This window comes from Denticeps clupeoides, chromosome 11 (genome assembly GCF_900700375.1).
Source record: "Denticeps clupeoides chromosome 11, fDenClu1.1, whole genome shotgun sequence".
NCBI classification, from domain to species: domain Eukaryota; kingdom Metazoa; phylum Chordata; class Actinopteri; order Clupeiformes; family Denticipitidae; genus Denticeps; species Denticeps clupeoides.
This window is the reverse complement of record NC_041717.1, coordinates 15,992,513-16,019,189: the sequence shown is the minus strand read 5'-3', so window position 1 is coordinate 16,019,189 and position 26,677 is coordinate 15,992,513. Positions and strand designations below refer to the sequence as shown.

At 46.1% G+C, this 26,677-nt stretch overlaps 1 protein-coding gene and 1 non-coding gene across 5 annotated transcripts in view; both read left to right on the top strand.

Moving 5' to 3' along the window:
* pde4d (phosphodiesterase 4D, cAMP-specific) overlaps window positions 1-26,677 on the top strand; it is a 112,781-nt gene that overhangs the window by 37,960 nt on the left and 48,144 nt on the right. Inside the window, exon 1 of one of the 4 annotated variants that reach the window (XM_028995127.1) lies at window positions 10,487-11,057. The exons of 2 other annotated variants lie outside the window; for them this stretch is intronic. In XM_028995127.1, the coding sequence (XP_028850960.1) occupies window positions 10,804-11,057 (254 nt within the window). In that variant the 5' untranslated portion in view covers window positions 10,487-10,803. Of the gene's footprint in view, window positions 1-10,486; window positions 11,058-26,677 lie in introns of those variants that run through there. One more of the 4 variants, XM_028995123.1, reaches the window with a different exon arrangement.
* trnav-aac (transfer RNA valine (anticodon AAC)) lies at window positions 9,294-9,366 on the top strand. The gene has a single exon. It is a non-coding gene; the product is annotated as a tRNA-Val (tRNA).

Genomic DNA, 26,677 nt, shown 5'->3' with positions numbered 1-26,677 from the left:
ATCCTCTTAAAGCAGTGAAGGTGAAATATAATGGTTTAGCAAATCATCAAACCTGGAGTTACCAGCCATTCACAGACAGAAGATGCCATGATCTCAATCATAAACTTTCAAAAGCATTTGAGTGCAAACAATGTGCTTTATGCTAAGATTTTCATATTTACACTACCATCAAAGTGAATCCACTGTGCCCCTGCAAAACCCAACTTCTGCACCTTTTTCCTTCTGAACATGATTGTTTTTTAAATGTTTTATGTGATAATTTAATATTATTGTACTTTCAGAACCAAAATTGAAAAATAAGTTCGTGTTCATCCAGACTGCCCCTTGTAATGCGTTGAATTCCCTTTTTGTTCCCACTACTTTATTAATGGTTTTGGGGTTCCTTCATGGTGGTTCTGCTTTTTCAACTTGTGAATTTTAAATATCACTTCAATATCACTTTTTCATTATTAGCTGAAAGAATAATGTTCTTTTTCCAGCAGAATGACATCCCTGTGCTAAGCATCCTGCTTTCCTTCTTTTGCATCAACATCAATCTTCATTCTAACAAAACCTGTTTGACCCGACTCAACGCTCAGATTCTTACGTGGCGGCTGGGGACGAACTCATCGAGAATGAAATGTCTCTTATTCCTGTTTTATTCCCTTTAGTTTTTAATAAAGAAAGCGGCTCGGTTTCATTCGTCACTAGCACCGCCGGGCTCTTTGATTAGGGTTGACAGCAGCCGGTGGCAGAACACAGGCAGAAATCTGTGGCTTTCCGTGGGTGTGCGGGAGATTAATAACTGGACATGAAATTCAATATTTGCAGGCTGCTGTAGGGCCAGAGCCACGGAGGCGGGAAAACGTTAAATATTTTAGCTGCTCATCAGTGCCGTATTAAATGCCGTAAATCAGCTTGGTGGGGTAAGAGCGCTGCTTTTAGGGGGCCTGGCTGGGTTTGTGTTGCGCTGATGGACGTCTCGCTTCTGTATTAGGGTTCGACGAGGAGCGCGGCCGGTTCTGTAGTCCCCTGAAGGACTGAGTCTCCAGAGTCCAGCTGTGCAGAGAGAAAGAGAGCTTCAGATAGCAGTCTTCAAACGGACCACACACACACACACACACACACACACACACACACGCTTCCCTCAAGCCGTTGAAATCATCGCTGTAGACCACCCTTTGTTTTCTGCATGGGCTCGTCCTTAACCGCAGAAATGCCTTGACTTTTCGGGGTGTACTGGTGGCAGTGGGAGTGACAGTGATGGGCTATCAGTTGTTCCTAGCTGATTGGGCCTGGGTGACAGCCACATATCTCCCAGCGGGTGCTGTTTATGGAGAAAGCCCTTGGTCTATTTCTGGAGTTCCCTCCCTGTTGTTCATTCTGTGTGCCCGTCTCCTCTCCCAGTTTCCTTTAATCACTGTCAGCCGCACCCCGGTGTTGGCTAACATCCTCATGGGCATTCAAAAATAATAATAATAATAATAATAATAATAATAATAATAATAATAATTTATGGACAGTGTCCTCGGCACTTGAAGTGGCAGAATAAAAGTACCTGGCATTCGAACGGTGCTCGAGAGGACCCTGCACACACACAACCATCCGCTAATGGCCCACATGCTGCGCCTGCATTCACTGCGGCGTTTAATAAACACCAAATGCAGAGGATGCCCAGGAGGCCTGTAGCCACCAGCCAACACTCCAACCCAGATTGCAGCGGAAGGGCTGCACTTATGCAGCCTTTTTTAGAGCAGACAGAGTGCTTTGAAAAGTCCTCATAATCATGATGGACCATATTAATCTATTAATGCAGTATGGAGCCCAGCATGAATAATTGTCAACCTTTTGCTCCTAGTGTAGGGTTCCACATAGAATGAAAAGGTTTCTGCACATTGTATTATATGTGGTATAAAGAATAATGTTTTATTTTTTTGTGTATCTGTGTGTGTGTGAGTGTGTGTGTGTGTGTGTGTTTTGTGTTGTCAACACCTATTATGCCTGAATAGGCCCATATAATCAATATTTTGTCATGGTTGTGCATATTTATGTGACTCATTGATTACTGGTAAAGTAGTTCTGTGTGTGTTAGGGCAAAGTAGGGACCAAATGTCCTCACAAAAATATTACATGTTCAGTAATGGTGGAGATATCTTGGTTGTCCCCACTTTGCAAAATGCTTATAAAAATGTATTGAAAAAGATTATTTGAAATGTCTTGTTGCATAGAGGTATGTGTCATACAGTTATTACACCAGGTCCTCACTTAGTAAGAGCTGGTGGTTAACTCCTCTGGAAAAAATGATGAATTTCCATTCATCTAGGATGAAAATGTAAGCTGTGAATGCAGAACATTAATTTCTCTGTCTACTCATTAAACAGGGGAAGCACTGTACACATCGAGGCACAGCGTTAATGTTACTAAAGCTTTATATGAATATAAAAGAGAATTCAACTGGAAATGTAATGTCAAAATAGCTATTTTCATTCTAGGCATCTTGCTTAATTAGATTCAGCTGTAAGGAATCTTAAGTTAAGTACCAATCTCTCTCGCATCTCTGGAATCTCTGGAAGGAATCTCGTGTCGATTCCTTCTCCTTCTCTGTACATTACATTTACATTTTACTTTACTTTATAGTAAGTACTTACAGGGACAGTCCCCCTGGAGTCACACAGGGTTAGGTGTATTGCTCAGGGACACAATGATACATTTAGATTTACAGCATTTATCAGACGACCTTATCCAGAGTGACTTGTCTTGTCTCTAGTTATCTCCAAACTGGACTACCGGCCTTGTTTGCAACCTTCCCATATTCCCCCACACAACTTCCCACACCACTCCACTGCTATGTTGCCTCCACTGGATTCCAGTAGCTGCCCACATCAGATTCAAAATACTGATGCTGGCCTACAAAGCCAAGGAAGGGTCTGAACCCTCCTACCTCAGATCTATGCACCTCGATCTCGCCGATCTTCTGGCACTGCTCGACTAGTACAACCATCTCTAGGAAAGCATTAATCTAGATGTTCTTACATTTTTGAAGAACTACTAAGATTAAAAAGCCTCTTACTTATATTTAAAAAACCAAGGTGGGTTGGGATCTGAGTTATAAATCTTATGGTATTTACAGTTTTGGTCCTAGTGAATCAAATAAGGGATTTCTGTGATGCTTTGGATAAGAGCATCTGACAATGTAACTATATGTAAATATAAGTTCCTTATTTTACCACAACAAGAATCCCTGAGACGATGCTGCCCTCTTCTGGACAAGTACCTTTAGTGCAGCAGACAGTTTGCACTCTATGACTGTGAATTCTCTCTCTCTCTCTCTCTCTCTCTCTCTCTCTCTCTCTCTCTATATATATATATATATATATATATATACACACACACACACACACACACACACACACATAGATTCATATAGATTCATCTGGTTTATATTTCTGATTTAATGTGTGTGTGAGATATTGTGGTTCTCTAGGAGTAAGTTTAATGTATAGTTCCAGTATTACGTGCACTGATTACAGTATTTAAGGAGCATGAGCAACATTTTTAGACATGGACTGGTGACTGCAACCCCACTGAGACTCTTTTGGGATGTTTACACAGTGGTTCGATTTAAATAAATGTTGTGCCATTACTTATGCATGCTCTTATCAAGTCATTCATAACAAATATTACACTGTGTTATTTTAACGTTTCACTGTTAATCTATTAGTAGAGCAGTGTGTATTACTTTTGGTAATGAGTAAATAGCTTACTCATATCATGGGACACTCTGCAGTACTGATATTGAACATTGGAGGGCGCCATGCTTCAAATAATTTGCTAAACCAATGGCTCTCCAGTATTCTCTCATCCAGACTGCTTTACAATGATTTTTACTGGTCCTCTGGTCAACATGGGTCAGAGTTCACATCTGTCCAATAATTAGGCACCATAAGACGGGGGCAGATGATACATCAGAACGATACCCATGTGCTTTGAATATGAATGTTTTTTTTTTGTGCTGATTAATTAGATGCCAGTCGGTCTTTAAATGCACCTCCTTCATCTTGGTATGCTGACATGTAAAAGGTTAAAGGTAATGGTTAAGTCCACTGACCCTGAAGGTCACACCAATTTGACATGCTCTGTGTGTGTGTGTGTGTGTGTGTGTGTGTATTCAGGAACATTTTCCTCTGCCTTGGAGTGTCTGCCGTTACTCAGTTCTGCAAGTCAGCAGCAAACATCGTAGTGCATTTTTCATGCTCTCTGCCGTTTCTCAGTTCCAAAGCAGAACGCTGGCGTTCTTCACAGTCCCTGGAGGCCCACCCTGCTGTGGGACTGGATGCAGCTCGCTCGCCTCTCTCCCGGGCTGGCGTGGGTGTGTGTTCATGCCCAGGTTACCGGCAGGTCTCTGCTGGGAGAAAATAGCGTTCTCGACCCACCTTATGTAACTGACTTTATCTGCTTTAATACATGTATAAAGCGAATCGATGCATCTCTGACCACTCGCCACACAGCGGCCCAGGAAAATGCCCCCCCCCCCCCCCGAGCATCGCTATACTGATAGCGAGATGCAGATTTCTGTTTTTTCCAGGAGAGCGAAACATTTGCTGTAAATGCCAGCATACGTGCGGGGTGCATGCACACAAAATATCACGCCTCGCAGCGTGGAGGTTGCTTCCTGCAGAGCTTTTTGTGTGGAGCGGAAGCAAGAGAATCCAAGTGTGTGTGTATATGTGCGCATATATGACTGTGTTTATGCAGCTTGTCTTTTGGAGGTGTGCTTCGTATTTCCTGTTTTAGCAAGGGATCGCATTCGGCACATTTGTCTTTTTTTTGTTGTTGGATATCAAGCTCTGAGTCAGTCTTCACCACACATACTCTTGTCTCTCTCCATCCATGTTGCCCATGGTTACAAGGGTGAAATGCACACAGACGTCACAGAGAGAGAATGTGTGTGTTTGTGTGTGTGTCTGTATGTGGAAGATGGATGAGACTTTGTCCTTTTTTTTTTGTCATGTCTATGGCCAAGTGCTCACTCACCTGGCATTCCACCACAACCTGGTGACCAATGTTGCCAGATCCTAAGTGTTGAAGTGTAATACCAGCAGCTTAAAATTCTTGTATTTTTAGAAAAAAATTCGTACATACGCAATTCCCATTTCCGTTTCACATTGGCAGTGGCCTAGCAGTGGTTGCAGGTTCAAATCCCAAAGGTGCCACTGAGCAAAACACCGTCCCCACACACTGCTCCCTGCATGTCATGGCTGCGTACTGCTCACCAAGGGTGATGGTTAAAAGCAGAGAACACATTTTGTTGTGTTCTCTGCTGTGTGCTGTGCCGCTGTGTATCACAAGTGACAATCACTTCACTTTATAATAGATCTGTACTAAATGATCTCACTGGATGTAATTGTACATTGGGCCAGATGTGGCCTGCGGGTAGCAGGTTTGACACCTATGTGTTACATCATACACTGATTGGCTGTAAAGGCAAGTTAGATGACTTAGATGAATTTTGATTCGAAAAGCGAAAATTTTGATTCGTGAAGCGAAAATATCAATAAGGATTCCAGTCAAAGAATCAGAGCCTGGAGGCCAGCATATCCTTCATCGTATTTATTATTCTTTGTGGCGTTAACCAATCCAGTGCATTGATTATGAATGCATAGTGTTGAATAATAGAGGTGGTGCATCTGTAGTTATGGGTGCATGCAAGGGTGGATGTGCATGTGTGTGAGGATACCTGTGGTCTGTAGTAACAAAGAGAAAAGTAACATGGTTAACTGACATTATACATATAACTCACTCATAACCTCGTTTACAGGCAATATTTGTGCACTAACCGTGAAGATACATTTTGAGCATTGTTCGCCATCATTTTAACATTTGTAAGTGAAAATAATTGTTTATGAATATAAATTACTTTTTAAATGTCTTTTTAAAATGGCACACACATGCATAGTGATATACACATGCATGTTAGAAAAACACAGCTAGTTAGCTAAATCCCATTCTGTCTCAGTCACGCCCTTAAGCTGTCACCTGTCTTGAGATCACTGTCACGCCCTCAGCCCATCTGCCCCGTTCTTTCTCACCTGTCTTCTGACTTTGCTCCTAATATTCACTTGTCTGTTTTGATTGGTCTTTGGGACCAATTCTCATGTCAGCTTGTTATCCTAATGTTTCCACATAATCTGTGTCTGCTCAACATACAATCTGTCATTTTGTTTTTATGTGTGTGTGTGTGTATGTGCGTGTGTGTGTGTGTATATCTTGTTGTGATTTTCAAAGGGAAAAAGTGATTATATGTTACATGTGAACACCACAGGACAGCACCCAGTGCACACACAGCACCCGAAATGTGTCCTCTGCTTTTAACCATCACCCTTGGTGAGCAGTGGGCCAGGACAGGTGCCCGGGGACCAGTGTTTGGGGACAGTGCTTTCTCTCACTGGCTCCTCAGTGGCACCTTGGCGGCTCCGGATTCGAACCGCAACCTTCTGATTACAAGTCAGCTTTCTCACCCGCTGGGTCACCACTGCCCCTAGGAAGATGTTCTATGCTCTCTGAGGAGCAATGATTAGCTCAAGGAAATTTACACTAACACAATGTCTCATTGGCAACTAAAAATTACATTTTACACAGAGCCTCTTGCAGGCTTCAAACTTCAGAAGCTTTCAGGTGGTCATGTGATGTGCATCAATGTGATGTGCAGCAATCACAGTTTCCCATAACTCCTAATTTTTTGGCTCAACATTAGAGGACGAAAAGAGTTCAAACATTATTGCCCTGCAACGTTGCCCAGAAGGATGCCCAGTGTAGTATCACCTTAAGGAGTGTTACAAAACCTGAGAGAGATCATATCTTTGCATACCTCTGTAAGATGGGACGTTCTGCATCTTTGTCTTGCGTAGAGGTTCATCACCTCCGTTCTTCATATCTTTGGCAAACGGCATTTCCCCGAGCAGGACGTGTGAAAGGCCATCCATTTGGAGACACCAAGGGCGCTCTGGGCACTTCTTTTTCCTTTCCATCGGGAACTGAGGGGTTTCCCCTCCAATTTCTGGGCCTTTCTCGCTACCTATTTTTCTCCTGGATCAGGTGATCTCTCTCAAGCTTGGTTCAAGGCTTTTTCTCCTTTCTTTTATTTTGAGTTTTCTGTAACATTGGTACCTTTTTACATACAATACTTACATGTAACTGCAATAGTAATTTACTGGTGTTAATAAATTAGAAACTGTTCATTCTTTTAACCTCTTTTGTGCCATGCCTGGTAACATCAGATTTGAGTGGTTTTTAATGCAGTGCTTTTTTACACCTCCATCCTCTCAGTGACTCTCGTGCATTTTACAGTTCACTGCTTCTAGAGGATTCAGCCTTGTAAAGATAAGCAACCTATAATATAATTAAAAGCAAGAATAAGCATCACTTTTTCTCCAGTCCGCCCATTAATTTGCCAGCTGAACTTTTCCCAGCTACTCCCCAAGACTAATTTGACCGTGGATTTCCTCTTCCATCCCATTTTTACAGCAAATCAGAAGCTGCTCTTCTCTAGTTTCCCCAAAAACTTCTGAAGATTTTTGTGTTAATTAACTGAACAGCAATCGTGGTGGGACACATGCCGGCAGGATTCCGACCAGCCAAGCGTCTCCCGCCACTTAACAGTCACAGTTTCTAAATGCTAAAGCCTCATGTCCTTGAACGAATGAGACATGGTGACTTGTTGTCCCTCCTCACTGTGGTCACACGTTCGGACTGCGGGGCGCAATAATACCCCATGAGGCCTTGAGAGCCATTCTGTGCTCATTATTTAACAGAACAAGGATAATAAGATATAAGAGATAAATCTTTATTGTCATTGTCAAATTTAAGGTGCAGTCTACTCAGTATACATAATATAGTACAGTGTATAAATATCTAATTATATTGTACAGTACAATATAATTAAAGACAGAAAAAGACTTAAATAACAAATAAAATAGTAGTACACATAATATATACAAATTACACTGTACAAAAATATACAAAAATACAAATTGCACTGGATTTTTTGTCTTTTGCATGTTATGCGAAGATATTGCATGTTTTGGAGGTATTGCACATTACTTCATATAGTGAGATGTTATTGCACATTTATGGAGCTATAGCACATATATGGATAACAGTTTATCATGATCATGGTAAAGATGTCTGTTTAACCTGGGCATTTGACTGTCTGACAGCAGAACTTATTTTCTTAAAAAACATATATCAGATGAAAAAACAGATAAAATAAAGCAATGTGTCCGGGCAGATTCATCTGTTTCCTGCAGGAATTTAGGTTATTTGTCTGTATGATCCCTTTCTTCATTTCACATTTCCAGAAATAAAACTCCAGTCAAAGCCCACGCCATTGCTGCCTTGTGTAGGCGTGTGCATTATGTATGCTATGCAAACATTTTTATTTATGTAACTACTGTAGAACATGGAAATGTTTTTTTATTATGATATTAACCATTGTGACACATTGTGAAATGTTATTTTCAGTTTTTAATATGGTGTTGTATTTGGTTTTGTTCTGTAGAAAATATAGATTAGTTTTCATTCTCCAGACGTTCTCCAACAGTTTTAACAAGAACCATACATGAGATTTACTCAATATTATCTCAAAATGGCTAAACTGGGAAAAAACATTAACATTTTATTTACAGAGTGAGGTCTTTCTCATGACTTAGAGGCCTTGTCTGTCAACATTTTAACTGTATTCACAGTAAGCACACCAACAAAAGAAATCCTCTTTCTGTATTATCACCACTCTCTATGCATCATGGGAGATGTCCATGTTTACTTTTGTCGGGAGACGTTTTAATGACGTGCTCTCGATTGGTCCGGATGCAGAATATTAGATTCCTGCCTGCTCTTTGTTGGTGGTAATCGCTGCCTTTGTAGTTCGATGCGGCGCCGTCCACTTTCCCCGCCTCTCCCATCTCTTTCTCCCTGGAAACACTTAGTCCTTTTGCATGGATGCCATAATTAGACCCCGTTCTCTGCCGTGGACTAATGAACCCCAAAGAGCACCGGCACAATGAGGCAGCCTGAGGACAGAAGATGGTCGCCAGGCCAGGGCCCGGCATAATAAGAGGAATCTGAAGATGCTGTCGGTTGGTTGGAGCTTTGGAAACTTTGAATGGCATCTGAATGAACTGCTCCTCCTTAACTGTGTTAATAACCCATAGCGACATGAGGATCAATACTGCAACTTTAAAATCACCCTGATTACATGCTTAAATGGATGAAGAGAAATCGGGGTGGTGGTATCCTAGTGGGTAATAAACTCACCAGTTACTGTGGTGTAGTGGTTATCACATTTGCCTAACACGCAAAAGGTCCTCGATTCGATACCGAGCCGAAACAGACCACTTTCGAACTCTAGAGAACCACATAGAACTCTAATGCACTCCAGCACTTTCACTTTCAATTACTTCTGGACTATATCCCCCCAGAATCCTTGCACAAACATTTTACTCTTGCACAAATTTTATATATTTTTTTTACTTTTTACTTTCACTTCACTCATTTGCACACCTTCACCCTACCCGTTACACATATTTTATGTTTTATGTTAAAAACATACAAGTGTAATATTCTGTTATGTTTGCAATATTTGCATATTGGTTCACTGTATACTTGCAATATTTGCAATACTGTGGTCTATAGCAGTTGCTAAAGCATTTCACTGCGTATCATACCGTGTATGACTATGTGACAAATAAAATTTGAATTTGAAATTGAATTTGATTATGAACCAGAAGACCACAAAGTCACAGGTTCAAACCCCACTTACTCCCATTGTGTCCCTGACCAAGACTCTTAACCCTGAGTGTCTCCAGGGGGACTGTCCCTGTAATTACTGACTGTAAGTTGCTCTGGCTTCAGATAAATGCCGTAATTGTAAGTTGGTACACAAAACTGTGTAAACCCAAAGGAAGTTGAACCTCTTGAAGCCTGGAATTTGTAAAATGGAAATTATTATTCTTAAATTGATAAATGCAGGATCCAAACATGAAGCAGGTACTAGCATCTTTTTTTTAATAGAAACAATATAAAAGTTGCTTTTCTGGGTGTCAGAAACAATTAGACTCCTCTTCATTCAGATAACAAGCAAGCAGTGCTTCTATCGGCATATTTCTGTAAATCCAGAACATATAAATGTGATCAATGCGTCCCACTTGCTACATCGTATCAGATTAAATCTTTTTTCTCCAACGTAACCTGCTCCAACCCCCTCCAGTCCCCGCCCTTTTTTAGGGTCAGTCAATTACCACCATATTTCTGGTAATTCTGTAAATGTGCTGTTAGAACAGCTGGTGAGTGATCCAGGAATAAACCACACTGCTCTTATCTCTGCATAAAATGCTCTCTCTCTCTCTCCTATACACACACACACACACACACACACACACACACAGCGCCCTCCCCGCTCTCAGGCTGAAGCAGGATTTCCATGGGAAGAGGTAGAGGAGAGCACCGTGAGCGCCGGGGCTGAGCGGCAGCAGGCGGCAGTCGCTCTCAGTTGCAGTAAGCCCCCGCCGGCGTTCTCCGCATGCTGCTGCGGATTTCTGCAGCGTCCCGGTTCTCCCTCCTCTTGGACAGGACCGCCTTTCTCCACCCAAAGCCCTGCCTCCTGCTGCACATCCTTGTGCGGGACTTTTTGTTGGAGGGTGTTCTTTTTTCCTTTCCTTCCGAGGGAGAATTTTCATTCTTACTGGTAGAAGGGGGGTGTGGAACCGGACACCAGAGTTTCCCTGGGTCCATTTTTTTTTTTTTGGTGGGTGCTGACGGACAGCCAGGATGTCCCAACAGGCGACGGTGGGACCCCAGCAGGATACGCTGGCAGTGCCCCCCAAGCACACGGGGCTGCACGAAGACCTGGTGAAGATCCTGCGGGAGAACCTGCTGCAGCAGGAGAGACCCCGGGGCCACCGGCGGTCCCCCTCCAGCATCTCGCCCCGGCTCTCGCCCCGGAACTCCCCCCGGCTGCTGCGCAGGATGCTGCTCAACAACAACATCCACAAGCAGCGCCGCTTCACCGTGGCTCACACATGGTAGGGCTGTCTGGTGAGGCGGACACACACACACACACACACACACACACACACACACGTTTTCAGCACGGAGGAAATGTTGTGTGGTCTGTGGGTTCCGTAGGTGCAGGTTCTCGGGTGCTGCCAGCATCGGAACTGATGATATGATGCCATCTGGATAGTTTGCATGTTTCATGCCTGATGCTCTCCTGTCAGAACCCAACAGCTTGGCAGCAAAGCAATTTTAATTTAAAATGCTTTTCACGTGGTTTTATCCATTCATGCTCTTCTTCATAAATAATATCCTCCTGTCGACGCTGCCGAAGGGTGCGCGGCGGTTTTTTGTTCTTTTTCCAAATCTCGCTGCCTGGCTGTACTCCTCTGCGCTTCATTCCCCCACTCGGTATTCAGGGAAGAGCTGGAACTAATTGTTTTCTGTAGCGGCAATGAGATTATGCCATTCTGGCGTGGGCCCCGGCTTCATTTCACAGCACTTACCCGCCCATCTCTTCATTAAACCCCCATCAGCATCTCTCCAGCCCTGGCGCTCCTCGCCACCTTCCGCCACAGCAAAGTGCCGTCATTCACTTAAGAATTTTTTCATTTGGGCCGACTGATCTTCTCCCTCCCTCTCCCACGGCCGCTTTTAGTCTGCAGCCTCACCTCCGTCAGCTGTTGCATAATGCAGCCGCCCCTGCCAGATCCAGCGTGGCACCTCTGCATAGCGACGGTGGCTGGAAAACAGCCGACCCGACGGCCCCGACAGCAAATGCTGATGTGGACGTGAGGCTCCAGCTATTCCGTCAGTTAGTCGTGTTCCAGCTTTGGCCCCAGTTCTTCCCTCTGGTTCATGCTGGGAGCGCAGAGGCACTTTATTCCTAGAAGACGGGCACAGAGATGCTGGTTTGCAGGAATAAATCTCCGTAAATCCTGGTCTGCGCTCTTGCGGCTGCGAAATACGAAAAACGCATTTGTATGCAAGTTTTTCCACTGCAACTCTGAGCTGCCGGCCTGGTTTTTGTTGGGCGGATCATCTTTGAGAAGCTGTGGTGCACGATGAACATGCTCTCTGTGAGAGAGTCGCTCTGCAGGCTGCGCTTTTCGGGGCGACTGTGGGCCGAACTTCATCGGGTGCAGCGTACCTGGGTTTCTCTTTGATCTCTAACCATTTCACCCCCAGGGTTTCACACACGTCAGCCTGAACCTCCCGATGGCTGTGTTGCGGCAGGCGGGGTGTGGTGGCACGGTGGGGGGGGGGTTTAGACAGATCTTGAGCTCCACCGCTGCACCTTATCTCCGCAGTGCAGCTGGACATGACGGGGAAATCGCTTGGTTCCGGTCCAGCACGAAGTTCGGAGAACCTGCAGTGTCGGCGGTGGTATGCAGCATATGCCCGCCGTCTCCACGGCGAACACAGTCTGCGTGTTAATTACCGCACCACTGGCCCCGCCCCCTCCTCTCCCTCTGCTCGGCGCTGGAGCATTGTGTGGGAGTATTAGCTGCACTAACAGGAAGCTGGGGAGCCTGGATCAAAGTGCGTTGTTCCCTGCAAGCACCTGTCAGTCACGCTAACTCTCAGTTGTTTGTGTGTGTGTGTTTGTGTGTGTGTGTGTGTGTGTGTGTGCATGATTAGGCAATAAACAGTGTTCTGTTGTTAGCGCTGTAGGGACCCACTGCTTTTCAGCTGCATCCATTTCAGAGGAATTTGTGTCCATCTTAAACCAAGTATAATTTACGGGATTTTTATTTATTATGACGCATTCTTGCATGTTTTGAATTACACTCTTGAAATAGTCCATCTACTAATATTTACAAGCAAATTTTTAGGCTTTAATTCCAAAAACTAGGGTTAGTTTATTAAGTCCATTGTGGTACTATATAAGGCATAATGTGTGGGGCGTGTTCACAAATGTCACGGTACATTCATCCAAACACTGTTGCTGTAGGGGGTGGACGTGGTCCTGTTATGTCCACAGCAAACACACATACATGTACATTTATGGCCCTTATCCAGAGCGACTTACAATTAGTAGTTACAGGGACAGTCCCCCATGAGACACTGATGCTTGTCCCCTGTATGGGGTAGCCGGAGTGTTGACAATGGAGGAAGGAGATGGACGCTGTGCTACATCTGGGAGTGTAACATATTGACTGTAGGAGGTTTAAAATGTCCAGACTGAGGAAGTAAGGAAGGAGTGGGAGTAGCCTAGTGGAAGAGCAAAAAGTCACAGGTTCACATCCAACTTACTACCATTGTGTCCCTGAGCAAGACCCTTAACCCGGAGTGTCTCGAGGTAAGTCACTCTGGACAAGGGCCTCTGATAAATGCCATAAATGTAAACGTAAAGTATGGTGCCTGAGACCTGTCGGCAATGCTTGTGGGCACCTTCCATTTTAAACTCTGACCATAAATGCAACATTAATGTTCCCGTGTGGGTCGTTATTTCCTCCTCTTCTAGATACAGATAAATAGCAAGCAGTCCTTTCTTCTTTGTATCGGTTTATAGAGAGAATGTTGCATGTAAGTGCACCATGGGAAGCACCTCAGCAGGTCTGTCTTTGTCTGGTCTCACGAGGAGAGGCTTCCGGCGGGTCTGATCCGCTGCCTGACTGATGTGATTTGTGTGAAATATTGTGCCTCGCTAATCGCCTCACATCTGTGCCGTCTGTCTCGAGAGTAATTATGCAAATTGGCCGGAGACGCTCTGTCAGATTAGCCAGGTGATACGATGGATCCTGGGGCAGAGAGCAGCAACAGCAGCAGCGGGGCAGCTATCCGAGTTTACCATTTACATGCAGCTCAGCTGGGGAGATGCGCTCATTTATACCAACGGGCGAGAGGAGAGATGTTAACAGCTATTTTTAGAACGATGCAGGAACAGGGTGACCCGGAACCCTGGAAAGGTTGATTTCAGGCTGAATTGGCACCAAAGCCGTTTATATTATTCATGTAATTGTAGAGTCTGGAAGGTGAGGTGGGCGACGGAGGAAATAAAATATCTTCATGTCATTTTAATGCGCGCTGGCAGCTCCGAGGTGGAGTGCCACGTGGATAGATGTGGCTTTCCGATGGGTGATTTAGTCCTTTGTCCAATTCTTTGTTGCTCCTGTTCCCTTTGATATCATCAACATCTCGGCATTATCCTCAGCCGGCGAGGAGCAGGAAACGGAGAGCCATTTCATTCCCAGAATGCACCCCCGTGTGCAGGGGTCCGCACATACCTTTGTCAGTGCTGCCGACTCATAACAGGTTTTCTTGCGCCCTGCTGGTGGAGGCAACGTGCAGCTCTGCCAGTCACAGCGGCCGATAATCTGTTAACGGTTCCCGTATTTATACACGTGAGAGAGGGACAGTTCTATCTGATTAAAATCACATTGCCCTAATTCACGATGACCAATGACCCCCCAACATGCTGTGGTGTACTGGATGACTGAATCAAATAAAACCATTTCCAAAAAAAGGAGAATGACAAATCATGCATCCGGTCCTCACAATTGGAACAATAGTGAGTTCGCAGGAAGTGACAAGGGGTTGTATTTGTCTGAAAATGCCACATCAGCTAGTGAAACTCTTCTGAACTGACAAAAATTTACAGATATAATCATGCTTGCTAGACATCTGCATCTTGCAGAGTGGGTGGTGTGTAATTATTTCTGAAAACCTGAAGAAGCTTTTCTAAACAACGTTTAAAAAGGGAGGAGCCTGTAGGGATGATTGACAGTTCTCACGCACCATACTTCCTCATTCTGGCCTATTTTAATCACCTTGTGACAATACAGCATCCATCTTCTACCTTGCTTGTCCATTTCTGTTTTACAGCCACTCTCTGTATTTTTATAACCCCATCACAAACATGACATCTCAGGACCACACCCACTACCAAGACCATCAGGCAGATTATCAGAACTTAATTCAAGAATTTTGATATTTGAATTTGTAAATGTGACATTAATGAACACTCCCCTAGCTCTGGGAACATATGGCTCTACAAGTGACGTGGCAGCCCGAGGCCGTCAATGACAACAGGAGAGGTAACCACTGGCAACGGGGACTGGACTGAAGTGGAGTAGGAGATCGTAGACTGACAGATTAATACCGTAAGTGTTGAGGCCACCAGAGCCTGAAAAGTCCATTAGCAACCAGCCGAAAAGCACCGGGCTTCGAGGGAATAGGCTCCATGTCGTAACGTCCTTTAAGAAACTTAATTAATCTGTCAGTGAAAGGAAATCATCTTTAAAAAAAAAACACCCAGTTACAGCTGGGGTGCTGAGGCTGACCCTCTGTGGATCAGTGTTCCAGCCCCCTCTCAAAGTGTGAGTATAATTATGTTATGCTGTATACTGCTCTTGTTTACAGATCTGGCTAAATCCTGTGATGTTAGAATTCAAAAATATTATGTAAATGTCTTGAACCATGTCATCTTCATACTGACGACAGTCTTCATATTGATGTTATTGCACTCTGCTTATAATGCACTCATGGGCCCTTGGTCCCAGATTTAGCACTGTGTCCCTCAGCCTGAGTACCGTGTGGGAACTGGGGTCCTTCAGCCCTCCTCATCATCAACCTTCAATTTATCTCCCAGCTGCAGCCTCCCTGAGGTCGGTCTGGAGCCGCCAGTCTGAGAGGTTTTATGGCCAAACATTCAGTGCCCCCCTTCATCCTCTTCTGCTCTTATCTTTCTTGTTCAGCACTGGATAAACGTGTACATACACTCACACACACACACACACACAGAGAAATAGCCTTGGCCCGCTGGCTCAGCAAGGTTCTCAGGAGCGGCTTGTTTGAGAGGCGGAACATAACGCGTAGTGACGTACCGCGACACATCTGGGGCCGCCTGCCTGCCGTCAGACTCCGATCGCGGCCCAACTTCCCACCGGGTCTCTGTGGAGACGGTGAGCCGGCCGATCCACCGCATGCCGAGACAAAGATTAGCTGTAGTCCATCCACCTGTGCCCTGACAGCGCCAAGGTTACTGACAGACCCTCATAGATCCCATCCTTCTGTTCTTCAGACAGACACCAACCTGGGACTAAATCCCTTCTTAAATGCACACTTACATTCAGATGCTTCCACCCTCAGTTCGTCTCTCTGCAGGCTTCAATGTTAAATGTAGTGCGAAGCAGAACATCTTAAGATCAGCTTTAGTGCCTTTTTAATGTACAGTTCAGATACGTTTTAGCTGTGGGGTCCACCAGTTTCCAATTTTCCAGACCTCTGAAAAAGAGCTGGGCAGTAATATTTTTACAAATGTAAAAATGTAGTAACAATAAATATTGGCACCTATTGGAAACAAGTATATATTGATTCATGTCTTCATGGAACTGGGCAAAAAAAGTATGGCTATCAGACAACAGTATTCTTAGTTATCGTTGTTGCTCATAGCATAAAGTTTTACAGATAGTGGCTCAAGTATTTCCACACACCAATCACACCAGCATCTTCTACTTTAAATGCCTCGGCTTGTAATCAATACTTGAAGTCCTGCGTAGGTCAGTCCTCCAGCTCTCTGCAGGGTCGACTCCAACTGACTCATCCCCACACATCGATTTTCCTTTTTTAAGATGGTTGCTCGGTTAAGTATGACGTGTGTATCAGACTCTTCCATACCTTACCTCCAGTCAGTCCTCAGGATCTTCATATCTCCATGGTCTGAGCTTCTCGCTGTACTTTTGTCTTTCTGGTCGGCAGTGGTGGCCTAGTGGTTAAGGAAGCGGCCCCATAATCAGAAGGTTGTCGTTTCGAATCCCGATCCGCCAAGGTGCCACTGAGGTGCCACTGAGCAAAGCACCGTCCCCACACACTGCTCCCCGGGCGCCTGTCATGGCTGCCCACTGCTCCGTCAGGGTGATGGGTTAAATGCAGAGGACAAATTTCACTGTGTGCACCGTGTGCTGTGCTGCTGTGTATCACATGTGACAATCACTTCACTTTTCTTCTTTCTAAATCAGATTCCTGTTGTTGGCTTCACCTCCGCGAGGTCTCCAGCGGTCGCTGGTCTGGAGTGCACTGTGTGGATCAGCAGTACTTTGCTGTAATGGCACTTCATCATCATCATCATCATCATCATGATCGCTGTGGGGCTGGCATCACTGGAGTAACATAAGAGATGATGCTCTGCGGAGGGTTATTAAAAGAAGTCTGTGTTTTTAGGACTCTGCGGCATTTTACATACTGACTCAGCGGCGGGACTAATCGGCAGGAAGGAAGGAAGAAAGGCGGCTCGGCTCCAAACACACATTTCTATGAGAGACGTCCAATTAGTTGGCAGCACCACAGATGCTCCATGTGTTTCTTGGAGACTCACCTTGATCACCGCATTCCGCTGTTTATCGTTTCCCTTGTTTTTTTTTCGGCTTTGTTGCCAGTCATATAATTGGCTAGATGAACTGGGTTCCAATGCAGCCTGGACCGCCGGGCCGGCTCGCAGATCGATACGTGATTTTTTTCACGTTGTGTTGGAGGACCAGGAATTTGTTGTGCTGATTGGGCCGCACCTCCAATTTGTTCTTTAGATTAATCGTGTCTGTCGTGCCTCATGAGAGTCTTCGAATCCGATCAGGTCGAGGAACCCACCCGCCGTGAGCGCCGCGGCTTCTCCAGCGGCCCTCGGTCGCTGCCAATTATGGAAATGGGTGGAAAGGGCAGGGATCGAGTGACTCGCCGTTCGCCGAGAGCTCGTGCCTGCCCCTGACACTGGAGTGCCGGGTTCAGCGCTTGATTGGCCATTGACCCGGTCCTGCTCGACGCGCTGCGCTAAAGAGGCCGTCCGTTTATCCTGCGGTGCTTCGCACCGCCACTCAGGCTGAGGACAATGGGGAGAGGTGCTCATTAATGCTCGCCTGTTCTGGTGTCACGCTTTGGAGAGCACGGCGGCCCGCGTGCAGATGGTTCCATCCTCGGGAGCCTCTGATTGATCGCGTCAACATCCTGCGTTGACTCAGGCCTGTGTGCGTGTGCACCGTGGGACCTATAATACAGGATAAAAAAAGAGACGCAAGAACAGTGTGCCCAACTACTACAGAAATCAAGCACTTTTAGCACGATTTAATCTGGGAACATCGTTTTTTAAAAAAGGCTTTTCAGTCACGAGGCACAAGGGCGAGCATGTGGTGAGGTTACACAAACGAATAATCATATCTCTGCAGTCATGATTTATTACTCATTCTTTGCTGTACAGTTGGGTATACAAAAATGACACAGCTGAGGTGTCAGCATCTTAAAAAAAACCCAAATGGACACATTTTCATTGTGCAAGTCTTAACGTGGGCCGTGTTCGTAATTTCACATTCGGAATGCTTGAATCAAAGCACTAATGTTCTGCGAGTTGGTCTTCTTTTGTGGCCGTGGTCTCCAGCTGTCTGGAGCAGAGACCATGTTTGTGATGTCCTCCTGTGCGTAAAAGGGTTGTTCGAAATTTAGAGGGAAACAGAGGAGAAAGGGAGGAGATGGACAGTGTGTATGTCAGTCATGCCTACAGGCTCCTCCCTTTTTTGTTGTCAAAGTGTCAGAAATAATAAGGGTAGTTACCGCTGGTGAACAGTGGGCAGCCATGAAAGGCGCCCCGGAGTAGTGTGTGGGGACGGTGGTTTGGGACTTGGGACCGCTTCCTTACCCGCTAGGCCACCACTAACCAAAGCTTTACTGCATTGGCCGTAAAGATGTTCTACATCTTAAATAGTGCTGTTCCAGACAACATAAATCTGAAAAGTTATACAACCCTTCTATGAAATTGTTATTACGCCATGGAGTTTAAAACATCACTCTGCGGTATCGTCATTTTAAATTCTGACTTTGTTGCAGCCCATAAATTCATAAATTCCCCCACAGCACTGCTGATAACAGTAATATTAATCTCCTGGCGCACCCATTGATCACATACCTCCGCGGCGGCCCCGCTGCTCTATTTAAATAAATAAATGGAATTCAGAAATGAAAACACGCTCTGCTGGCTCGCAGGGCGGGAGGCCGCGAAGCAATCAGATTTAAATGGGACGCTAAAAGTAAAATTCAGTGTGTCTGCCCCCCTCCGGCGTATTGACACACGTAATGCCAAAGATCCTTCGCCTCAGGGGAGGCCTATTTTTAGAAATTCATTTTGCCGCTGTTTGCAGTGGTCATGAGACAGGGCTGCAGCCGATGGATATTACCTGGATTAGTTTGTTCGAAAGGTTGCTGATAACAGAAACTAATCACGTCAAGCTCTATACATGTCTGCCAATGGACGTGCTGGCAGTAATGAAGGAAAGACCATTAAAACTGGAAGTCGTCTCCCCACAGGACCCTTTTGTCCAGTCTGATGAATTCCTCTACTTTAATCCATCCTCTCTTTTGTGCTTGACTAATCGTGTGCTGAGTAACAGCCATTAAACAGCTAATATATATGAAAATATGTGTGGAGAGGAAAAATGGCTTTCTTTTTTCCGTGTCTTGAATGCTGACCTTTAAGAAACCATTGAACAGCATCTCTCTAGAAATGACAAGGAAAATGGCAAATAGACCCACACGGATAGATTTGCACACAGTGTAATGTGACAACACAAGACTGGGAAATATTGCTTCGGCTGGAAACATATTGGAAATGTAAAGGTCATACATGTCCCTTAATATTCACAATGTGATAAGGTAATAAGTATACTGGGCATCAATGCATTTTCCATACTTTGATAATCAGGGAGATTATCAATATGTATCAGCATATCAGTAATATTAAACAAAATCTAAATAAATAGACAGACCCCAAATCTGAAATTGTGAGAATCTTTCTGTATTCCGTGTTATATAATGCAACTTAGTATGCAGGGCAAGGAGCACCGTCATATTTTTTGTATGTGAATAACATCTGTAAGGAACACTTCATGGACTCGCGAGTTTCCCAAACTACATTTAACCTGTATTTTCCCAGGACACAACTGGAAATTGTGCCCGGCCATTTTTCTAGAATTGTCCGGGTTTTTTGAGCGGTATGTAATAAGGGCTCTGAGATAGTAGGGTGCCAGACTATTTTTGGCTTTGTCAGTGTATTGAATCTGATGCGAATTGGGGCAGTCCGGCAACTAGTAAATTAGGGTAGTTTATTTTTGGAATGATGAGCTTCCGAACAATTTGACCTATCGTGTGGCTGCTTTAAAAATTGCCTTGTTCTCTTTCTTTGCTGAGCATGACCTGTCATTTACTATCATTCATACACTCATAACATTATGTTAGAAATTTGAGGATAAATCACCCCTCACACATCTGTCCATCTCGAGGAAGCATGCAATGTTTGGTCAATGGCTAATAATCAATACCTAGTTTACTTTGGAGTACTATAACTGCCACCTACTGACCTTTCTTGGTATGGGTGTGAGTGACTAGTTAAAGGCAGGGTCTCAAGATGCTACTGTAAATATAGGCTTATACTGTGTTAAACTGTTCTGAATGTCTGAATGTTGTCTATTTATTTCCACAAAATTGGAAACTGCTGACAGCTGATATCCAAGCGGTGAGGGTCATCATAAGGGTCAACATCTAATGTTGGGTGGTAGTAGCCTAGTGGGTAACACACTCGCCTGTGAACCAGAAGGCCCAGGTTCAAATCCAACGTACTACCATTGTGTCCCTGAGCAAGATACTCCAGGGGGGGACTGTCCCTGTAACTACTGATTATAAGTCACTCTGGATAATGGTGTCTGATAAATGCCGTAAATGTAAATGTAAATGTAATGCCAGTTGATAGCCATGTAGTCTAAGCAAAGAAACAATTTATTGGAAGGATTAATGAGACTCAAATGAGTATAAAGTAGTGGGTGAATGGGAGACAGCAGAAGGACCTGAAATGGATGTTCTGCAGCGCCGTTGTCAATTTCATCGACAAATTACACAGCAAATTGACATTAGAAATCTCTGACATTTACTGTAAGTGCCTCTGTGTGTGTGCACGCAGGGTGTAAAATCCAGCTTTTGGCTGCATTTTGAAAGGGCTATTAAATACCGGAGTGAGATAGAGATCAGACGGGACCCCTGAAGGGCCACTGGACCTTATTGATGATATTCATCATGACTAAAAGAGGCCTGGTACCGGGGGACAAATCTCCTGAGCCCTGAACAGACGCGGCGGAGCGGCTCTGTCGAGGTCAGAGAGGAAAAATGAGAGAAAATCGCATCTTTCATAGATCACAGATACCAACCCTGCTCACCTACCTGCAGCACAGGGCTATATTTTGGCAAATTGATCAGATTAATCTTTTTTTATTCAGTCAGCACAGAGCGCACCCTGTCAGAAAGCAGCGAGTGCACTCAGGTAAATAAATAATAAATATATCTAAGAAAGTGCTCTAATTTTAGACAGCGGGCCGCTGTGCGGGATGAATAATGTAAAGCGCAGACATCAGAGGCTCCATTATTCATGCGGTTGCGCGTCCGCTTAATTACTCCTAATGTAAAATGGGCAGGGGTTAAAGCTGGTTTCACATGCGCCGTGGTCTTCATTAAGAGATTACGGCAAAACTCCAAAATACAGGACGCTAGATCTGTAGCGCCCCGTTCAAAGAAAGGGAACGAAGAGGGGGGCTTATCTCGGCATCTGGGGATGGACGGATTTGGAGAGGTGGAGAGGAATCGGGGGATTGGATGGCTTGCGTCAGCAACTACTTGATGCCTTCGGCAGTGAATCGGTTTATTTATTTCTTTCTTTTTTGCCCATTGTGCTCGTCTCGCTCGGATAATAGGAGTTGTCTCACGCCCTTCCCCTCCGCCGCTAATCTGCAGCGCTGGGGCAGCGCCAGGCCGCCGCGCGATAACTCCGGGCTTTAGGTCAGGAATTTGATAGTGTTTAATTTCCTTTCCCATAAAGCCACAGGCAGGTTGTGCAGCACCGTGTCTGCCTGCGGTGTGTTTGTTGGCACAGCTCTTCCTCGAGAGATCTTTTATCTTTTCATTTTAGCATAAAAATGGAATCCTTTAGACAGACCGGTCTTTCATAGAGAGAGCGAGAGAGGAGTCATATTGTGTCTTTGAATTGCTGTAAATCTGATGGGACAGTAGACACCTCCTGACACCCAATTGTTTTAGGAGAAAGAGCATGAGCGCTCACTTTTCAGCCTGCAATGACTGCACCCGTGGGAAGGATCTTTTAATATTAGGCCCAGATGTACTGCACTTCTCAGAATTGAAATTGGAGCTTTTTATTATCCTGGCTTGAGAGCGAAAGAGGAGGAAGGCTTGTCTTTTTCCTCAATTTTATCATTCATTTTTATTTTATAACTGAGTTGCTCAAAATGACTAGAAAAAGGGGCAAATGCTGCAGAGTCTGGACCAGTGATGTCAGTGGACTTCACTCTGCTTTCGTTACTCATCATCCTAGAGTCTGCAGGTAAATGCCCCCTTCAACATGCCTAAAGCCCACTGCACATCACATGCTCGAGTTTTTTCAATGTGTAGGAAGCAGCAGACCTGAGATAACCTCAGGAAAAGGACCAAACTTATTGCACATGAAATAGGAATCGAATTGGAGGTGGGAATTAAATGCCATTCAGTGCCCTGATGGCAACAAGGTAGACACTGCTGTTTAGTCTGTTAGTCCTTGTTTTTAGGGTGTGTTTTGTTCTCTTGACGCAGCAAGAGCTGTGCAGGTTAAATTTAATTGTCACAGTTAAATTTGGTGCATTTTATTATTTGTAAAGGGATGCATTAATACAGGTAAATGAACCTTAAGCACCTTATGGTTCCTTAAGCATGGGGACCCTGATTACTTCTGGATAATTGAGATAAAAAAAAAACATTCCAGAATCCACTTTTCCGAAGTGTGTTCTGTTAGAAAACCAAGAAGCATTAGCGTCCTGTCAGTATGGACATTTTATACAGCTCTAAAAACGGTCTGCTGACTGTGACTTTTTCCATGAAGTACTCAGATTCCTGCCATTCTTGCCGTTGCTGTTAGTGACCTTTTATTCCAGCTTCCTACTCTGAACAGCTCACTCTATAATTAAATGGCCATGTCCATCTCAGCACTGAAGAGCTCCACTTAGGGCCCTTTTTCAATGCAACGCTTGTGCAACATTCACCGTGACCAAATATTTCACATTTTTGGAATAACACAAACCGAAAAGCATTTTTTATTATTTAAGTTCTCATGGATTTATTACCACACGGGGGGAAGTAAAGTTGCACCATAAAACTGGTGTAATGGCTGTGTACTTACTCTAATGATAGATCGCAGCGGTTTAGATGTTTAAAGGTCATTGCAGTTTTACTTATTATTTATTTATTATATATTCATATAGCGCCTTCTTACTTCCATTATGAATTCACAGCATCACTTAAGATGTACAACAACATTTATGTCTTATATAGCCCAAAATCACATACAAAAGTTTTGAGAATGACACGAATACTGTTTTTCACAAAGTTTGCTGCTTCTGTTTCTATTATGGAAATGTGCATATACTCCAGAATGTTATGAAGCGTGATCAGATCAGACCCCTCCCAAAAAAAACATTTCCACTGCATTTCAGCCCTGCCAAAAAAGGTTCTACTGAGATCATTTCAGTGATCCTCTTGTCAACACAAGTGAGAATGTTGATGAGCACAAGGCTGGAGATCATTCTGTCATGCTGAGTTAGAATAGCAGACTGGATGCTTTAAAAGGAGGGTGATGCTTGAAATCATTGTTCTTCCTCTGTTAACCATGGTTACCTACAAGGAAACACGTGCAGTCATCATTGTGCTGCAAAAGATGATTCATGGGCTGGTAGTAGCCTAGTGGGTAACACACTCGCCTATAAACCAGAAGACCAAGGTTCAAATCCCACTTACTACCATTGTGTCCCTGAGCAAGACACTTAACCCTAAGTTGCTTCAGGGGGACTGTCCCTGTAACTACTGACTGTAAGTCGCTCTGGATAAGGGCGTCTGATAAATGCCATAAATGTAAAATGTAAATGATTCATCTGCGGGATTGGGGTGCCACCAGTGCAGAGCTTGTTCAGGAATGGCAGCAGGCAGGTGTGAGTGCATCTGCACGTACAGTGAAGCATCCTCCAACAGCAACTTCTCCCAACAATCCAAGAAGAGTTTGGTGAAAAACAATTTTCCAATTTTCCTTTTCCATCTTGATGGAGCACCGTGCCTTAAGTCTAAAGTGATAATTAAGTGGCTCAGGTAACAAAACATTGAAATTGTCAGGATTGCCTGCAGCTGGGCTCCACACCGGAATGCAATCCTGACGCCCCATAAATGCCGGAAGTTTTCGCCCGTTCGGGGTCGCTGGCATTTTCGTGAACTTCAGTTGGTAACACTGCTTATAATTTGAGTTCTGGCAATCGCCACACGCCTACGGGTTAGTTTTAGTTCTTAATTTATGTTAAACTGTTTTCGGCCACCGCGCCATTGTTTCTTTGTATTTATTTGTTTATGAATAATAATAAAACCCCCTTCCCAGTATGTCAGACCTCTGCGCTTCCTTCCCCCGTAAGTCCGTAGTCGTGACAGAATGCCAGCGACCCACCCAAAAGCGCAGAGGTGGAAAGCAGAGGAGAAGAAACGCCGCGAGCGCGAACGCCAGGGGAGAGACGCGCGCCCGTTCTGGTGGAGCGTTTTCTCCCCGAGAAGCCGTGGTACGCGTCGCCGCGTGATGACGTCACCCCCGGGAAACTCCGCGAAACCCGGAAGCGACAACGTCAGCGGGTGAGTGGGCGGAGCGAGGACGTTGGCGTCGGCAGCAGCGAGGAAGTGACTTGGGCAGCGAGCGCAGAAGATGCGACCCCCACGATCTTCGCCATGTCGAGCCAAGAACTCTGCGCTCTGCTGGCCAGGCTCCCCGTGGACTGGGACGACACGGACGACGACGAGAGCACGGGAGACGAGAGTTGGGCTCCGCCCATCGCGCCAGTCTGCGATCGTCGCAAGGTCCGTGGGGACCCACGTCACTTCCAGGGGGGTGAGAAGCGGCAACAACAACAACGGCGGCGTTCCTCCAGCGAGGAGGTGGGCAGCCTCCAGCCCGAATGGCCAGAGTACTGCCCATGGGAGCTTATCGCGCCATGGGTCCAGGATGTCCGCAGGGCGGACGACCCTTGGAGTCACCGGTGGGAGGACACGGATGACGAAAGCGATGATGACGTGGATTTTCGGTGGGCGGTCGGTGCCGGGATGGCTCCGCCCAGCGTGCGCGTCCGAGATCATCGCGGCGTCCGTGATGACCCATGTGACTTCCGGGGGTACGAGGTTGACACGGACGACGACCAGGATGACGCCGTTTGGGCAGTCGGTGCCGGGATGGCTCCGCCCATCGCGCCCATCCAGGAGCGTCACGAGGTCCGTGGAGACCCACGTCCCTCCCAGCAGTGTGAGGAAAGCTGGTGGAAGAGGGCGACGGGAGGTCGCCAGCCAGCAACTGCGCTGCCGGGACTGCCTCGCAGGGAATCCTCCATTCCTGCTCCAGTCGCCGACCCGCCTTCCCTCTGCCCGGACGTTCCCCAGCGAAATGGCAGCGCAGCACCAGCGTCCACACCTGCTGGAGAAGACGTCCACCCCCCTCCACACCACACACCTACCACCATCTCCAGCGACGTGCCCAGCCCAGGGTGGGACCGCCCAATTGTCCCGGGACCCTTCAGTGGGGCAGCAGACACAGACGAGATCACTACCATCCTCACGTGTCTGACTGGATCAGCATGGGGCTGGAGCACAACCCTCTGGCAGCAGGGAGAGACAGACAGGAGTTTTCGGGACTTCCAACAGAGACTGAGGGCGGAGTTTGATCGGCCTGAGCCAGGGATCGAACTCTGCCCCTCCACCACATCCAGTGCCAGTCAGGATCCGGGGCAAGAAGACCCAGCACTGGTGGGCGACGAGAAGGTCGCTCCTCCCGAGATCCTGGCTGTGCCCCCTGAGGTCCCGGAGAGCCCAGAGAGGGATCCAGACGACCCTCTCTTCTGTCTGTCTCTGTCTGTGTGTCTGTGTGGCATATGTGTCCGTATGTCGCCCCCACTTCCCCTCTTTGTGTCCACCAGATGGCGACCCAGCCGCGGAGCCGAACCCCAGGGAGGAGGTTCCTGACCCGAATGTGCTGGTCCAAGGCGAGGTGGACAAGCCCCAAGGTACCCCTAAGTCCAGCCGGGGGGGGTGCTCCCCCAAAGAATTTTTTGGGGGGGTGCAGTTCGGGTTGGGGACTCCTCCTGAGGGGAGGGGAGGTGGGGAAGCGATGGAGCTGGGTCCTCCGGTAGCCAGTGAGGAGGGCGGGCCAGGCATGGGCCTGCGTCTGCCTCCAGAGGGGTGGAGCGCCATAGAGCCCCCGGGTAGGCATGAGGACCCAGCTGGGACAGGCAGGAAGAGGGCCTGCTTGTCCCAACGGACGCAGAAGGGGCTAGCCGGATGGTCTGGCAATGCCCCCCCCTTGGCACCAGGGCCGTGCAGCGAGAGGGGCTGCATAGTCCCAGAAGGCACCAGCCTGGGGTGCCTGGAACAGTCGCCGGAGGCTCTGGGACAATCTCCCTGCGCGGTGCAGGGGGTGACACTAGACGTGTCAGAGGGGACATGTGGAGACAGGGCCCACACGTACCAGATGGATCGGCCCTGATTATTGTGTGCAGGTACGGGAGTCCGGGGCCGCCATGCGGGACCACGCCGGGGAGAGCAGGCCGAGGGTCCGGGGACG